Source organism: Mustela erminea, chromosome 11, assembly GCF_009829155.1.
Source record: "Mustela erminea isolate mMusErm1 chromosome 11, mMusErm1.Pri, whole genome shotgun sequence".
Classification (NCBI taxonomy): Eukaryota; Metazoa; Chordata; class Mammalia; order Carnivora; family Mustelidae; genus Mustela; species Mustela erminea.
In genome coordinates, this window is record NC_045624.1 from 48501434 (window position 1) to 48518747 (window position 17314).

The following is a 17314-nucleotide window of genomic DNA, read 5'->3' on the forward strand; positions in this document are numbered from 1 at the left end:
CCTGTCGCAGTGAGGCACAGACCAGCTGGGTGGAAGTGGGGGGAGTGCAGCGCAAGCCTTGCCGCGGGGCGCCGGGAGGAGCAGCCACAGCAGGCAGAAACCGCAACCGCTTGCATCTTCAGAAGCCAGGGTCAGGGCTCTTCCGCCAGCTCTCCCGAGTACTCTCTCTGGGTCTTCTCAGGCTTGGCTTCCTTCTCAGACTGGGTTCACCATGGGAGGAACAAGGCCAGGTGCCCGGCAAATCACCCGGGATGCGAGGGTCTTTCCCCGCTGTAGGCAGAGGCCTGAGCAGTCTGCTTCCTGGGATCCCGGGCATTCAGCAACCCCAGTCAAGGCCTCTGCAGGGGCTGGAGCTGGTGCAGCGGCAGGCAGGCCTGGGGCGTCCTGGAGAGCTGTGGTGCACAGCCCTGGGGCAAGGCAGCGACCTCCTGGGCTCCACTGGATCCGGCCGGAAAAGGTCGCATTTCCTGAGATAGGTCTGAGGCCCACACGGGGGCTAGCGCCCTGAGCCAGCAGTTTCCAGTTGACTAAGAGCATGTCCCTACGGCCAGGGTAGAAGGAGGCTCTGGTGTTTGCTGCGCAAAGGGTCTGGCCTCGGAACGCTGCTATAACTGGGCCACGAGCCCAGCCCGGCCTTGCCCGGAATGGATTTCCTCACCGCCGGCCTCGTTAAAATGCGCACACCGTGGGAGAGAGGGCTGCCCCAGACACGGGTTTGGAGGGGAGGGGGGAAGAGGGGAGGGGACCGAGAGGCAGGAGTGTGGTGACACTGGTTCTTGTCATAACCTCCTAGTGCATGCGAATGCCAAGGTTAAAGGGAGAGCTTGAGGCAGAGGTGTCCATCCATGGCCCCCTTCTCCAAGTTTCCCCCTCCAGGTCTTCAGGTCTCTGGTCAAACCAAAGACCCTGAAGAGCGATGTGTCCTTCACTTCCCTGAAACGGGGTATGAGCTGGGAAGCAACCTGGGGATGGGGCTGTGGGGTGCCTGGATCTGACTCTGACCTCTGAATAGGGTGGGGGGAGTCTTTAGCTAAGGTTACCGGTTGCTTCCACCACCACCCCCCAATCCCTTTCAGCTCACCAGGATCCACCGACAGGAGCTGCAGAAAAAGCAAGCCAGGTGAGCACACCAGAAGCCAAGATCCCAACTGGATCAATGACTGGCTGAGGAAGAGTAGAGGGCTGAGAAGCCAGGGCGTTACATTTGGGGGAAATTTCTATGTGGGGCGTAAGAAAGAAGTGGCAATAGCCAGTTTCCACTGCGCGCTGGATCTCAGACACTCTAAAAGGTCTTGGTGGCCTTAGGGCCTGGTCTGTCACTTTTGGGAGACAGTTCCAGGTCCCGAGCTGAAAGGGAAGAGCCTGAGGTCCCAGCAGGTCCTCTTAGTGGTTAGAGTGCCTGGGGGGCTAGTGGCTGATTCTGAAACAAGAATGGGGAGCACCCAAGGCAGACCGGGGTGCACACCATAAACACCGCACTTGTTAACTGCGCGGGGCCCTAGGGCCCTTCAAACAGACCCCGCAGGAGAGCTCACGTCCGAGCGTGGGCGGGGCTAGCCCAGGGGCCAGGCCCCCCACTAGCCACGTTGGGGCAGCCCCCACAGCTCCTGGCCTTTGGGCCGAGGTATCGGGTGTGCGTCTCCCGGCCCATCAATACAGATTACATATTTATATCAATCGTGGGCTCAGAGGGCGCCCTCGGAGAGCAGCCCCGCGACTACGAAACCAAACTGGGAGTGGTCGCGCGGAAACTCTGGCTCAGGATTGGCTGTGGGCACCCGCCGCGGTGCGGGGGGATTGCTAATCGTATTCAGCATGTTTTGCACAAGAAATGTCAGCCAGAAAGGGCTATCTGCTCCCTTCGCCAAATTATCCCACAACAATGTCATGCTCGGAGAGCCCCGCCGCGAACTCTTTTTTGGTCGACTCGCTCATCAGCTCGGGCAGAGGCGAGGCTGGCGGTGGTGGCAGCGGCGCGGGGGGCGGTGGCGGCGGCGGCTACTACGCCCACGGCGGGGTCTACCTGCCGCCAGCCACCGACCTGCCCTACGGGCTGCAGAGCTGCGGGCTCTTCCCGGCTCTGGGAGGCAAGCGCAATGAGGCGGCGTCGCCGGGCGGCGGCGGCGGTAGCGGGGGCCTGGGTCCCGGGGCGCACGGCTACGCGCCCGCGCCTATAGACCTGTGGCTGGATGCGCCCCGGTCCTGCCGGATGGAGCCACCCGAGGGGCCGCCGCCGCCGCCACCACCTCCCCAGCAGCAGCCACCGCCCCCGCCGCAACCACCCCAACCCCCGCCGCAGGCCACCTCGTGCTCTTTCGCGCAGAACATCAAAGAGGAGAGCTCCTACTGCCTCTACGACTCGGCGGACAAATGCCCCAAAGGCTCCACCGCCACGGCCGAGCTGGCCCCCTTCCCGCGGGGCCCGCCGCCCGACGGCTGCGTCCTGAGCACCTCCAGCGGGGTGCCAGTGCCCGGCTACTTCCGCCTCTCCCAGGCCTATGGCACGGCCAAGGGTTACGGCAGCAGCGGCGGCGCGCAACAGCTCGGCGCCGGCCCGTTCCCCGCTCAACCCCCCGGGCGCGGCTTCGACCCGCCACCCGCGCTCGCCTCCGGTTCAGCGGATGCAGCCCGGAAAGAGCGAGCCCTCGATTCGCCGCCGCCCCCTACGCTGACTTGCGGCGGCGGCGGGGGCTCACAGGGCGACGAGGAGGCGCACGCGTCGTCCTCGGCCGCAGAGGAGCTCTCCCCAGCCCCTTCCGAGAACAGCAAAGCCTCGCCCGAGAAGGACTCCCTGGGTAAGCAGGGCGCGCCGAAGGGCCGCAGTCAGGCGGGCAGACAGGCAGACCCACAGAAGGGAAAGAGCAGAGAGCCAGGAGTCCGCGCAGCGCCGGCCGGCCGGCCTTGGCCCAAGCTGCAGGCAGGCTGACCTTGTGAACTTGCTTTTTAATATTTGGGCGTGGGGACGCAGTAAAAATTCATGTCCGGCTTAGCGCCCCACACCAAGACGTCCGCCACTCTGGTCTCAGCTCACCCCATTGGGAGCGAGGGCATGGACGAGCAGCCCCTCTCTTGCGCTTGCCCTTCTCCGTGGCCCAGAGCACCCTAAGCCGTAGTCTGGGCCCAGCCTGCGAGGCGCGGCCCACGCGGGGGGAGGGGGAGGGAGGAAAGTGGCTCGCCCGCAGATAGCGCGGATGTTTGTAAGGCATCCAAAATAAGCAGCCGCCAGCACCAATAAATAAGCCCATTAACCGGCGAAGTTCGAGTTTACGATCCCCCATGCTTTTTTCAAAGTTGCTGGAGGGGCGGGAATCCTCCTTGAGGGGAGAAGAAAAGGCAAATCCGGCCCGGTCGCCGGGGCCCTGAAGCTTAGAGTCAGAGAGGGGCCATTTCGCTTCCCCTGGAACTCCGAATCGCCCAGACTGCACGTCTCTGACTCCTGGAAAGACGTGACGGACGGCCCTTGACCTCGAATCAGTTTTTCGTCCCTTCCCCATGTCCCAACTCTGTCCTTGTTCCTCTCTTCATTGGGCCTTCGGCAATCAGGGTACGGGAATGGGACAGCTCCACGCTGCCCGCCTCCCTTCCAAGTAAGCACCCATGCCCCCAGGCTGGGGGCTGCAGGAAATGCTTGTCTGCCTTGGGGCGAGAAGCACTGAAAGGCGTTAAGTTCAAGATATAAAGCCTGCTCTCCCAGGCCGTTCAGTCTGCGAGCACCGGATAGCTTTGTGCTAAAACAGGTGTTTGGGAAAAAGTGGAAGAAAATGTAAACTGGGAGGATAGGTGCAGATTGGAGGCCCTCTCCACTTTGCACACACCCTTTGGAGGCACTGCTCTTCCTGAGCAAGCTAAAAGAGGGGTGTGTGTGTGTGCATGTGTGTGTGCAAAACTCTCTCTGTGTGACTTAGGGCATCCCTCTTATCACAGAGAAGTCCCAGATTCACCCCTGCGCACAGCCTGGCGAGACCCCGATGTAACCTTCCCTTCGTTATTCTCTTAAACGCTAGGCAATTCCAAAGGCGAAAACGCAGCCAACTGGCTCACGGCAAAGAGCGGCAGGAAGAAGCGCTGCCCCTATACCAAGCACCAGACGCTGGAGCTGGAGAAGGAGTTTCTGTTCAACATGTACCTTACTCGAGAGCGGCGCCTAGAGATCAGCCGCAGCGTCCACCTCACGGACAGACAAGTTAAAATCTGGTTTCAGAATCGCAGGATGAAACTGAAGAAAATGAACCGAGAAAACCGGATCCGGGAGCTCACAGCCAATTTTAATTTTTCCTGATGAAGCTCCAGGCAACGCCGATTTTTCCCGCTGCCAGAGAGCCGTTTTCCTCCCTCTGTCTTCGGCCTCTGCCCAGGAACTCGCACCTGTGCCGGAGTCCCACTCCTCCCTCCCACACTCGCCATCTCGATGGCCGTCACATCTGTGCAGGGCTGGTTTGTTCTGACTTTTTGTTTCTTTGTCTGTTTGCTTGTGCTGGTTTACTTGTTTTCTGGGGGAAAAAGCCATATCGTGCTGCATTTCTATAGAGAGAAATATTATCCTCAAGTGTTGAGTGGTGACTGGGCTGGTTTGCTGTCTCGGGGTTCATCTGCTGGAAATGGCTCCTGTCCTCCCGGTGGAGCTGGTTTCCTGCGGGGGCGGGCAAACCTAGCCGGAAGGCCGAGGTCCCATTGTAGGCGCTGAGGTGTCTGGCCTGAGGTCAATGGTGCAAGGAGCCGCCACCGGGCTTGCCTGCCTGGAGTGCTGGGCTGTGTTTAATCAGGGGACATAGGCCCCTGGGTTTCTTTTTTCTTTCTTTCTCTCTTCCTTGGCAAAAAGAAGGGCTTGCAAGCATGGACATGCAGGCTGGCAAAAGGGCTTGGCTTTGGCTGATTAGAAAATTGAGAGTCATAAGGAGTAATCTTTCCTTCCTCTGTAAGATATCCCAGCTTTAAAAGGGAGGGGGAAAAAAAAAAAAAGAATAACCAAGAGAAGGAAACTTCTCTTCCAGTTTGTGCAAGGTCTTGCATTGTGGGACTAAATTATTTCACTTACCTCGGAATTTTCATATCCTTCTGGCTGTAGATAAATAATCTAATATAGTTTTGTTTATGCGTGCAGATTTAGTGGGGTTTTTTTTTTTTTGGTCATTAAATAATTGTTACCACTGGTAACACGACAAGCACACCACAATTCTCCCTATCTTGTGGAGAGTTTTCTTTCTCATTTTCTTTTTTCTTCTTCCTCTTTTATATTTTCCTTCCTAAAATTCACAGAATCCGAAGAGCGCTGGGCAAGCGGAATAGACTAGAGAAGGGAGACATTGTTTGGGTTTCCTTTATACTGTGAAGTTACATGCATAAAAGGGTCAAACCTGTAGGTGCAGAAAAAGAAAAATTATAAATACAAATCTGTATAAATGTCTATTATTATGAAAAATTGCCAATCTTGTTTTATGCAAATGCATTCTATCGTTATTATAAATGTTAGTTCTAGCTCTATTTACTTCTAATCTTAAATCAGAATAAATTAATATTGTAATGCTGCTGTGCGTGGAAAAAAGACGATGTTTATGTTCTTATAGAAGAATAAAAGCTGTGGAATGAAGCTTTTTAAATTTTACTTCTTTTTTTTTTACTTCTTATCTTCACCTTCCACTTTATCCCGTTCACCACTTTTACAACAGGAGGACTAGCCCGCGCCCCCTGCAATTACTTTAGGCATCTATTTAAATATTACCTAGACGGTCGTAATTTGTCTGGACCCTATAGCCCTGGTGCCGTAAGGTTTGTCGGCTTTTGTTCAGTTTTATGACTTGCTAGTATATCTGGATTGTGGCTGTCTTGGACCAGTGGTTTCAGTTGAGAGGGGAGCTGCATAGACAGAGGAAGCCAAACAGGATTTCTTTCGGGAGCCCCAGGGAGGCTCGCAGACGCCGGTTGTTTTGCGGGTCCCCTGGTCTTAGATGACCCCCAGCCTAGGAATCCGGGGAGCAGGCTGGGCCCAGAGCGCGTCACTAGCGTCCGCGGCAGCAGTTAGGTAGACTGCTGCGGGCTGCAAGACCCCCTCCCCCAGCACGGCCTCCCCCACCTGGTCACCCTCCGCGGGGCCACGCGTTTCCTGCTCGCGGGAGGTGGGGGGGAGGGCGACGGCAGGGGGAGGGGGCGCGGGAGCGCGCGCCCCGGCTGGCTGGCTGGCTGGGAGGGAGAGAGGGGGAGAGCGAGCCGCGGGGAGTGAGCGCCGGAGGCCGAGACCAGACTGGGAGCCGGGCTCGGGGCCGTCCCTGGCGCTTTCGAGTCGCTCAGGGTCGCCGCCGCTTGGCGCCGGCTCGCCGAGAAGCGGGATTTGGGAAACCAGCACGCACACTGCTTCCTCTCCTTTCTTCTCGCTTTTCCCTCTCCTTCCATTTTCCTCTCTCTCCTTTACCTTCTTTCCCCCCTCTCTCCCAGGTTTACCTTACCGGGGCCGGTGGCTTCTCCCGCCTCGATGCCTTAGCGGCAGCGGGGAACACACACTGGCAGCGCGGGCGCAGGTTGGCAAGGGGCCGGGCCGGGCGCGATCGCAGGGTTCTCCCTTGGCTGCGGCGGTGGCGGCGGCGGCGGCGGCGGCGGCGGCGGGCGAGGCAGCCCCGCGCTGGCAGCACCAGAACTGGTCGGTGATTTAGGTAGTTTCCTGTTGTTGGGATCCACCTTTCTCTCGACAGCACGACACTGCCTTCATTACTTCAGTTGAAATCGTCTCCAGGTACCTGTGCGCGCGGGGGCCGGGCCGGGCGGGGCATCCGGGCCCTGGTCGTGCCAGGCCTGCGGTGGCAACCTCGGCTTTTCCCGCGCAGGAGCCTCGTCCCTGCCTCCTTCTCAGCGCTTTGCCAAGCTGTTGGCCGCAATCCCCATCCCCACCTGGCCTCGAGCAGGTACGATCAGGTTAGCTGCTCCTCGGCGGACGCCAGGGGCGTGGTAGGAATTCTGGGCCCGGAGCCATTCAAGGTCAGGGGCACGCGTTCCCATTCTGGGCCTCCCCCGACTCCAGGCCATTCTCCTGCAAGGCTGGGACACAACCAGCCCTAATCCAGGGTAGAAGATCAGGGAAGATCCCCTTGAGAGACTCAGGCTAAACTAGGAGGGACAGGCTGGAAAGGGGCTGGGATCCTGGCCTTGTCACTTACCCTTCTCTCTGTAAGCCGCCCTCTGCTCTCAGGAGTCGCCTTTGACTCTGCTTCCTTCTTTTCTTCCCTCCGTTCTTCCTCTTTCTTCTTTTTCTTTATCCTTACCTTTACTTCTTCCTTCTTTCTTTCCTTCCGTTCATTTGTCTTTCATCTTGGGTCTCTCTGTGCCCAGTTTTCTATCTCCACTTCCTGTCCTCCTATCTCTTCCTCCGGGAGGGACCCAGGGCTGGCTTGGGAGAGCCTGGGACGGGGTTCTTATTTATTTATTTATTTTTTCTGCGTGCTCAAGTTGTGGTCGGAATCTGCCAAGGAAGGGCTCGCGTGGCACAGCTGTCGGGGGCTGTGGATCTGGGCCTGGTGTGCCGCTGCAGACAAGGCCTCGGTTATGATCACGACCGGATGGCGGCGGCCTTGCGTTCTTACTCCGCGGGTCGGCAACCAGAGCTTATGAGATCCGATTAGGGGGCCTTCGCGCCGTTTTTGTGTGCCCACACAGAGGGCAAGGAGGCCTTTGCTGGCCTCACTGGGCACCTGAGGCTGGGACCTGGGCTGAGGCCCAGCCAGGCTCTATATAGAGCCTGGCCACGCAGGGAATCCCGCCTAGAAGCTTCCTCCGCTTTCCTCCGGCCTGCTGGTCCCAACTCTGGCTTTAACCGCGGGGCAGGGGAGCAGCGCTAGGGCAAAGAACGGTTGCTTGTTTGCCCGTAGCCTCTATCAGGTTCAGAGTCTGTTAGAAATGGCATCCTTGTGCCAATGGGTACTGGAGAAAGGGACCCTTCCAGCTCCAGTCTGTTTCAAATATAATAGGGGGAAAGAATCTTAAATTCCACAACCATTGTATTACAAACTTGAGCCCTCATTCCAAGTTGTAGTCCGCTGTTGGAAGCCAGAAGAACCATTCTTGCTACCAAACTGAAAACAACTTTCATCCCTCCCTGCCTCCCAAACACACACACACACACACACACACACACAGACACACACACACGCAGAGCCTTCAGACTCATGCCCACCAAGCTGGGCTTCCCTTCCCAGCTCTGTCTCCAGCCCTGGAACTGTTTCCATCGCTCTGCCTGCGGTCCTGTTATCTGAAAGGCCAGCACACGGCTCTCCCCTCAACTCCTCTGAGCCATTTTCCAGACCAGAGAACTGGATTTATTTTGGAGGCCAAGGTTTTAGAACTCTCAGGCAAAAGGGGCAGTTTGTAATTACATCTATTTTTTTTAATATACACACACAGTCCCTTTCATTTCCAAAATAAAATCTGATTCAAAAGCTTGACTCCTTTCTCCCCAAATCTTTGGGCAGAAAAGGGGTCCAGTTAGGTTTTCCTGATTTTTCTCCGCTCTTAGGCACCAGTAAGGCCTGCTTAACATTCAGGGCCTGCTAATTATGTAGTGTCTGTCCTATTCTGGAGGGCTAAGGTTATTTAAACAGCCTTTTCATTCAAAAAGAAAAAAATACTAATACTAATTCAAGGCTTCTCTGAGCAAAAAAGTTGAATTGCAAATAGGCCAGTCCAGCCTGTTCTCAGACAATTACAATGAAGAGCCAGGTCTCCTCCTGAGTTAGTACTTCTTAATGAAAATCTCAGAGGCACCGCGAACTGCCCAATATTTGGGACACAGCCGGGATGCGATGGGGGTGGGGATAAGGCAGAGGAATTTACTGGGAAAGGAAAATATTATGGGGGAGGAGGCTAAGGCGACCAGGACCAGCCACGTCGGGAGTTCACTGTGTCGGCCACTTCCCTCTTCCGGCGAGAGCGGATAAAGGGGAACCCGGCTGGTCTCCGCCAGGCTTCGCAGCCTCGCTCTCGGGGAGAGCCCGGCACTTGAGGGTCCCCGTCAGGGATAGGGATGTATCAGGGTTTGGGGGTGGATTTCTGGAACTGTTGGCTAGGATGAAGCCAGAAAAAGAGATGGACGCTTCCTCGCCGCCCGCCCTCGCCGCCAGGGAAGTGGGCTAATGAGAAACACACTCTTGCAGGCACAGTGTTCACACGTGAATTTAATTACCCCGTTTTTAGGAGTCGCTGCTTTCCGTTCGGATTTGGGGTGGGTTTTTTTCTTCCAACAGTGGCCGCGAGGCCTTTTCATTTAACCCTGGAAGACTCGAAAAGGGGTAAGAAATACCTTCCTCCATGTGGCCAAGCCAAGGAATAGGATTAAAGTCAAAGCCCCGTGCCCTGTGCCCCTCCCGGTTTTAATTTCTAGCCCTGGACTTGAGCGGCGGTCGCGAGCTTTGGGCCTTGTAACCTTGTTGAGCTATCCGGCCTGGTGAAAACCGAGGCGGGGCCCAGGGCGGTGGCCGGAAAGAAAGGAAGGAAGGAGCCCTGAAGAACTCATACTGGGCCCCGAGGCCAGAGGCTCTTGGCGCGGGCCTCCCAGCCCCTGGAGCCGCGCGCGGTCTCTTCCGCGGGACTCCCTTCTGGCGAGCCGATCTCGCCTTCCACGGAGGCTGCCTCGTGTTTTTTTTTTTTTTTTCCGCAGCTCGGGTTTGGGGAGCGCGACAAAGCTCACCGAGCTCAGCGTGAGGGCCTCCGAGGTCGGGGCACGGCGCTGGGTGGCCTGCTGCATTCTCCTGGGTGTCGCGATTCCTGGCTGAGGACCGTAGGGCTGTAGGGCTGGGGCGGGGGGGCGCGTGTGCGGGGGGTCGGAACCGAACCTGCGGCACAACCAGGCCCTCAAGCCTCTCGACTCAGGGACAGCCGGCTGCTCCTCGGTGGGGCGCTCGCTGGAGGTGCAGCGGCAACGCTGGGAGCCAGCTTCCCGGACTCCCTGGGATCCAAAGCGGGCAGATCTCGGGGCCCCACAATAGGCGGTGCCCTCTGGGAAGCCTGTCCGTGCCCAGCGCGCTCGGACAGGGGCCGGTGGTGGCTCCCTTTGGGACGGATGCTGCGTTGAATTTGACTTTTTCCCGGCCGGCCCGGGGGTAAACTCGCATCTCCGGGGACGACAGGAATTATTTACAGGGAGCTCGCCAACCCAACCCAACGGTCTAATTTAACCTTTCCCAGTCCTCGTAAATTTTTACAGCCGGGAACCACGGCGAAGCAAACGAATCTGTTGGTCGTTCCCGACTTCCCACCAGCCTGTGTGGCTTCTGAAACAATCACTCCTTATGAAATATCATAAATATAGATTTAAATACAGTAGAGCGAGAATGCGATTTGGCTGCTTTTTTATGGCTTCAATTATTGTCTAATTTTATGTGAGGGGCTCCACCGGCCGCACTCGCACGCGGGACCCGCGCCTCGCTGATGGCGTGATTAATTGTGATATAAAATAGTCCGCTTAAGAAGTGTGTGTCTGGTGGCGGCGGTGGGAGGGGAGGGAGTCCAGAGGCAAGGCCAGATTTGATCTTTTAATCTTCGTTGGCCACAATTAAAGCAAACCCGATCGTGGAGCGCCGCGATCCCTTTGCATAAAAACATATGGCTTTTGCTATAAAAATTATGACTGCAAAACACCGGGCCATTAATAGCGTGCGGAGTGATTTACGCGTTATTGTTCTGCCGGGCGGGCACGTGACGCGCGCGGCCAATGGGGGCGCGGGCGCCGGCAACTTATTAGGTGACTGTACTTCCCCCCCTGGTGCCACCAAGTTGTTACATGAAATCTGCAGTTTCATAATTTCCGCGGGTCGGGCCGACCGGCCAGGCACCGGGCACAGCGATGGCCACCACCGGGGCCCTGGGCAACTACTACGTGGACTCGTTCCTGCTGGGCGCCGAGGCCGCGGACGAGCTGGGCGCGGGCCGCTACGCGCCGGGGGCCCTGGGTCAGCCTCCCCGGCAGGCCACCGCGCTGGCGGAACACCCCGACTTCAGCCCGTGCAGCTTCCAGTCCAAGGCGGCGGTGTTCGGCGCCTCGTGGAACCCGGTGCACGCGGCGGGCGCCAACGCGGTGCCCGCCGCGGTGTATCACCACCATCACCACCCTTACGTGCACCCCCAGGCGCCCGTGGCGGCGGCGGCCCCGGACGGCAGGTACATGCGCTCCTGGCTGGAGCCCACGCCCGGCGCGCTCTCCTTCGCGGGCTTGCCCTCCAGCCGGCCTTACGGCATTAAACCTGAACCACTGTCCGCCAGAAGGGGTGACTGTCCCACGCTTGACACTCACACTTTGTCCCTGACTGACTATGCTTGTGGTTCTCCTCCAGTTGATAGAGAAAAACAGCCCAGTGAAGGCGCCTTCTCCGAAAACAATGCTGAGAATGAGAGCGGCGGAGACAAGCCCCCCATCGATCCCAGTAAGTGTCTCCTCCCTTCAGACCGGCCGCCGCCTCCACGCCGGCCACCAGGATCTGCCAGCCCTTCAGCTTTCTCTTGAGCCTGCTTCGCCTGCGCTGCGAGCCTCTTGAGCAGGGGCCGGGAACCAGAAGTTGCTGTTTAGGATGCCTCGGATGGGGCCCCAATTCCAGAGAGCAGTGACAAGCTGGCTGCCGGGTTCAGGGGGAGGGGAGGCGGCTGCTGCCGAGAGAGAGGGGGCGGGGCAGGCGCTGCCGGCCAAGCCAAGACCAGCCGCCCCTCTCCCTGGCTGTCCGGTACCAGGACAGCAGTACTTTGGGCCGTTCTTCGAAAGCAGCTCGGCAGAGAGAATCTTTTGTGCGGCTAGACTGTCCTGGAGCCTGGAGCGGCGGCAGCAACTGCAGCCTAGACATTGAAGAAGACGGCCGATCCCCTCCACTTCTTGCCTTCAGCCAGTGGCGGCGTATATCCTGCCCAAGATGAGGCTGTAGGCGACCTGGCCACGGCGGTCCCCATGCCAGATTATTCACATAAACTGGAGAAGTGATCAACATCCTTGGGGTGCCTAGGGGCGCCATGCCGGCTACCCGGCTCTGATGGCCTTCCAGGGAGTCAAAGAAGGAAAGGGGAAAGTAGAAGGAAAGGTGGGGAAGGGAGGATACAGAGAGAGAGAGAGTGTGTGTGTTAGTGCGGGGGAGAAGAGAGTATTAACGTTACAGGAACACAGGGCAGCGTGCTGTCCCCCTGCCTGGCAAGAAGAGGATCTATTTCTAAATTTCCATCCTTGTACAGTGTACAGAGAGTGGAAAGAAAGAGAGGAAAAGGACAGGAGGACAGAGGAGAGAGGAGGGTCTCATAAAGGGAGGGGAAAGCCGAGGTTTTACTGCGTGCAATTGTAAGTGACCGTTCCGTTCCTCCGTCTGTCTGCCACGATTCCATTGTGTACGGGTTCTACAGCCTTTCCCTCACCGATTCAGCAGCGTCCTGCACTTTGGCCGAAGACCCTAGGAGGTTCCCCAGCCCCCAGTGGAGGGGGGACGTAGGTGCTTCTCCTCTTTCTAAATCCCCTGTCTGTCTCCTTCACAGGCAACCCGGCAGCCAACTGGCTCCACGCGCGCTCCACGAGGAAGAAGCGCTGCCCCTACACCAAGCATCAAACCCTGGAGCTGGAGAAGGAGTTTCTGTTCAACATGTACCTCACCAGGGACCGCAGGTACGAGGTGGCCCGGCTGCTCAACCTCACCGAGCGGCAGGTCAAGATCTGGTTCCAGAACCGCAGGATGAAAATGAAGAAAATCAACAAGGACCGGGCAAAAGATGAGTGATTCAACTGAGTTCATTTAGAAAAGAGAGAGCGAGCTAGGGAGAAAGAGAAAGGACTGCCTGATCCCTCTCCCGCCCCTATTCGACCCCAGCGTCCACCACCCCAACCATCCCGCACAAAGCGGCTCTAAACTCCAGGCCTCATCTCCCCCTGGCAAGCCGGGCTAAGGCTGGCTTCCCCCCGCCCCCCAGCCTGCCGCTTTGATGGAGGAGGTATTGTAAGCTTTCCATTTTCTGTAAGACGGAAACAAACAAAAAAATGGTGTGTGTGGGGGGGACATTTTCGCTGATGCCTGTGTGTGCTAGCTTGTATATATTTTTTAGAAAAAATCTACCTGTTCCTGACTTCAAAGAAACAAACAACAACAACAACAAAAAAAATACTACCTTTTTATAATGCACAACTGTTGATGGCGGGCTGTATAGTTTTTAGTCTGTGTAGTTAATTTAATTTGCTCTTTGTGCGGCAGAGCGATCTGCCCAGATACTTGAACACTGTGTTTTATTGTGGTAATTATGTTTTGTGACTCAAACTTCTGTGCTGGGTGATGCACCCGTTGTGATTGTGAGCGCTTAGAATTCAATTTCAACTCAGGTTGTTGCTAGGGGAGAAAAATAGTTGCGTAGAGTATAGCTCTGTATGAAACATGTCTTCTGTATGCCTAGGCTGTTCACCTTGGTTTGTAAACGAGCTGTAAGGATTTCCCAGTGAAATAAAATTTTAAAAGAAAGAAAGTGTTCTCCAGGATGCATAAATTCATGGTTTCCTCCTCTTTGGAAATGTGGGCATTTTCGTCTCTACCCGTTCTATAAACCTGTCTTGTTCATTGTATCTATAATCCATATATTAAAGAAAAAAGTAATCAGACAAGCTTGAATATTGTTTTTGCACCGGATGAACATTGAGGAAATTCGGAGCTATACATATGTGCAGAAGGTTACTACCTATGGTTTACATTTAATTTTAATCGGGGGAAAAATGAATGCTTATTGTAATGGAGGTAATTTTATTGATAATAAATTATACACTATGAAACCGCCACTGGGCTACTGTAGATTTGTATCCTTGATGAATCTGGGGTTTCCATCCGGCTGGACATACACTGTATATTTTGCAATAGTTACCTCAAGGCCTACTGACCAAATGTTGTGTTGAGATGATATTTAACTTTTTGGCAAATAAAATATATTGATTCTTTTCTATTTATTGCGGGTCAGCTCTTTGCACCTTTTTCTCTGGGATAGGGGAGCGTGGGTAGTGTCTCTGGGTGGGGGCCGGGCCTGGGGGGAGGAGGCAGAATCTTGATTTCTCCGTTTCACCGCCGGCGGGCTCTCGGATCGCGGACCAGCGGCAGCCAGCCGCGCTCCCACTCCCGCCGGCTGCCTGGCGGCGCAAGCAACGGAGCCAGGCTGGGCAACGAGGGGCGGCGAGGCCTCGCTCCCGGCTTTGACCTGTCCCATTTGCGGGGAGGCCGAGAGGCCTCCGAGGAGCCGCGCTGGGGTCTCAGGTCCCGCTGGCCAGTAGCAGCGAAAGGCCACCCTTTCATCTTGGCGCCCAGAGATATTTCCCGAAGCCGGGTCCATTGAGATCCTCGAGGCCTTCCCCTGGCATGGGGCGGGGAGTGTGAGGGCAGGAGCGACGGGGAGTCGAAGGACCAGCTTCCCGAGGAGTCTCCAAGGAGGGAAACGAGCCCTGCTGCCCCGACGCGGCCGCCAGGAAGGACATCTGGGGACTCTCACGGGACTGAAGTCTTGCGCCCCCGCACCTCAGCGTCCTGTCAGGACCCAGGAGATTCTGGGTTCTGTACCGCACTCCCCTCCTGAACACCCCTCCTGGCAGAGGCAGGGCCTAGGCAGCCGGCGAGCTGGAAGCGCCATAAAAGCAAATGAGGGCTGTTGCCGTTTATGGGGTGTAAAGGGCTGCGGGGGGAACGGCCACAACTTCGGAGGCCCAAGCGCCTTATAGATGTGGCCAGAGGGTTCAGCCTAATCTCCCCCCTTTTCTTTTCTCGCTCGCCACGCCCTCCCCCCACCACCCCGAGACTGCTGGAAAGTTACCTGAGTTCCGATGCCTAAAGGGGGAACCAGGACGCCCGGGGATGGGTCTTCCCCTTACCCCCACCCCCACCCCCATCCCGCCGCCAGGTTGGGACGCCCTCTGTTGTTGCAGACAGAAGGAACTTCAAAGAATGGGCAGTAAGGGTGTGCCATAAAGGCCGGGTCTGCGAACTGTCTGGAATTCGGCCCTTAATGAGTTTACAACTGTCCAGCCCCAATTAAGATTTTCCACCAAAGCCCTTTCATTTGTTTGCTCTGTCTGCACCGATAAAGCGGCTGCGGAAACAACTCTTTTATGGGCACTGCGCTCTCGGCAGCGTAGATTCCGGGCTCCACGCACACCCCCCAGGGACGCGACTCTGGCCCAGCTTTGGGAGCGGGGCGCGGGGCCAGCCCGGGCGGCTGACGAAGTTCAGGGAGCGGGGGGCTGCAGTGCAGAGATTCTGCCAGCAGATGGCAGTATGGCTCCACGCAAGTGGCGCCCAGGCCGCCATCTCCCGCCGCCGCAACCCTGGGAAGTTCCTAAGATGTCGACTTGACGCTAGCCTTTCTCGAATGGGAGCCCCAGATTTGAATGAACTGCGGTCGTATATTTTCTTTGCTGCTCAGGCCGGGCCGGAAACCTCGCTGGGAAACAAGCAAGCGGTGGTGCTCGCCCGACCTGCATCGCTCCCGCCCGCTTTCCTCTCCCCGGTTCCGGAGGCCTAGCGCTGCGTGGTTGCAGCCGTCCGGCGGCTGCGGGGCTGTAGCTCCAGGCGCGGGCGTGACTCTAGGGTCACCGTTCCCAGGCCGCGACAAGCCTTGGGGCAGCGCGACGCTCGGAGAACTCGGCTGACCAGCGGACAAACAAGGACTAAGGCCTACAGCCCCGGGACTTGGTGACCCCCCGGAGGGGGTGCAGAGGGCGCCTACGTTGGTCAAGGGTCCTGCGGCAGACGGGGGAGGGGGTGCTCCCTAACGCTGCGCCCCGGTACGGGGCCGGTAAGCCAGCACCCGCAGGGGAGCCAGGACCCCGGGACCCGGCCGCCTCGAATAAGCGGCAATAAAACAAGGTGGTGGAAAATCGGGGGCAAAGGCATTCTTGGTGACTTTCTAGTGTGGGTTTGGCGGCTGAATTGCCCGGGATGGGGAAATCCCTGGGGGCTCACCAGGGGCTGCTTTGATTGTTCTAAAAGAAATACAACGTTTAAAATAATTATGATAACATCCTAGCTCCAGGACAGGAATTCACGTCGTGAACGCTTTCCTTGCTTTCTCTCGCCACCGAATTTCCTTGGCAGTGGAGCTGCTCAGGCTGCTCTGGTTTCCCGTGTTCAGGAGGAGGGAGGGGACCCCAATCTAGGCCCAGCCTATCCTGGACCCTGGGCGGGGAACACGCCCCGGAACCTTCTAGGAGGCGGCCACGAGTGTGGGTGCGAGGATCAACCCCTGGTGCAGAATGGTTTCACAGGGAAAACGCAAAACAAACAGAACCCATCGAAGCACCCCGGAGCCCTGTGAACACGCCATGCGGTGTATTTATTTGGGTTGTAATAGTCTCTGCCAAGCCCACAAAATGTTTACAACCTGCGTCTCCGCGCTGTACACGCTGTAAAACTGGGGACTGGATTTTGGTTGACAGATCTCCTGAGTGTTTTCCCTTCTTACCCTCTCTCTCTCTTCCTCCCTCCCTCCCTTTCCTTTCCTTTCCTCCCTCTTTCTCCGTTTATATACACAGGTTGGTGTTGCAGACACACGTCTTCATTATATATCCCTATATAACACAATATTTCACAGCGTCTGATTGTAAGAAAGGTTTTAGAGCTTCCCCTAGAGCCGCCCTGGTCATGCATCCAAGCTGCAGATAGAAAGCTCAATTTATGTAACTATGAGTAAATGGCGAAGGAGCGGATCGGTGGCAGCCGCTTCTCTCCACCGATTTCGGAGGCTTCAGGTAGGTGCCGGCTGGCTGGGATCTCAGGCCTCACGGACTGCCACACCGGGCCTCCCTTGCCCTTGGCCGGTCGATGGCTGGGGAGGTGGTTCTCCTGACTCGGCTGCCTGGGAAGCGCTTCTCCGTTAGCTGCGCAGACAACCCCCGCCCCGCCTCAGCCCTAGCTCCTTTGCACTCGTCAGGCACGGATGTGTCCCTGCGTCGCGACCGGGGACCGCTCAGTGACTGAAGAACCGAGCGCAGCCCGTGCGAGGGGCGCGGCTAGAAACGTTTAGAGAAGCTAATCGCCAGCGGCCAGACTGGAAACAGGCTCCCTTCGCTTTCCCAGGGCTGGGCTTGTCTTCTTATCTGGGTTTAAATATTGAACCCTATTTGGTAACAAGAAGCAAGGGAAACACATTGTGCTTGGTAGGTAGGAATCCCGCTCCGGGAGAGCGGTGAGAAAAATGTCTTTATGTAAAGACAGCTCGGCTGGTTAGAAACCCTCCTGCACATGCCTGCTCCAGGCTGATCATCAATGAGCATTTCTATGAATATTATCACATATAACCCAGTGCATTTGTGTCTTTTCAGCCAAACAGGTAGGAAACCAATGGCTTGAGA

General features: G+C 56.9%; 2 protein-coding genes and 1 long non-coding RNA gene across 3 annotated transcripts; 2 read left to right on the forward strand and 1 right to left on the reverse strand.

Annotated features, from left to right (window-relative positions):
• Positions 1-1745: 1745 nt before the first annotated feature.
• On the forward strand, positions 1746-5587 carry HOXA10 (homeobox A10). The gene is made up of 2 exons (XM_032305441.1): positions 1746-2795; positions 4005-5587. The coding sequence occupies exons 1-2, from the start codon at positions 1832-1834 to the stop codon at positions 4277-4279; spliced, it is 1239 nt and encodes a 412-aa protein (XP_032161332.1). The 5' UTR covers positions 1746-1831; the 3' UTR covers positions 4280-5587.
• On the reverse strand, positions 5279-7863 carry LOC116569298. Its single transcript, XR_004276965.1, has 3 exons — positions 6441-7863; positions 5720-5853; positions 5279-5354 (listed from the first exon to the last, which is right to left on the reverse strand). It is a non-coding gene; the product is annotated as an uncharacterized LOC116569298 (long non-coding RNA).
• A 1413-nt stretch (positions 7864-9276) lies between these two features.
• On the forward strand, positions 9277-13898 carry HOXA9 (homeobox A9). Its single transcript, XM_032305443.1, has 2 exons — positions 9277-11399; positions 12484-13898. Exons 1-2 carry the CDS (start codon positions 10823-10825, stop codon positions 12720-12722), a joined length of 816 nt encoding a protein of 271 aa, XP_032161334.1. The 5' UTR covers positions 9277-10822; the 3' UTR covers positions 12723-13898.
• Positions 13899-17314: the final 3416 nt, after the last annotated feature.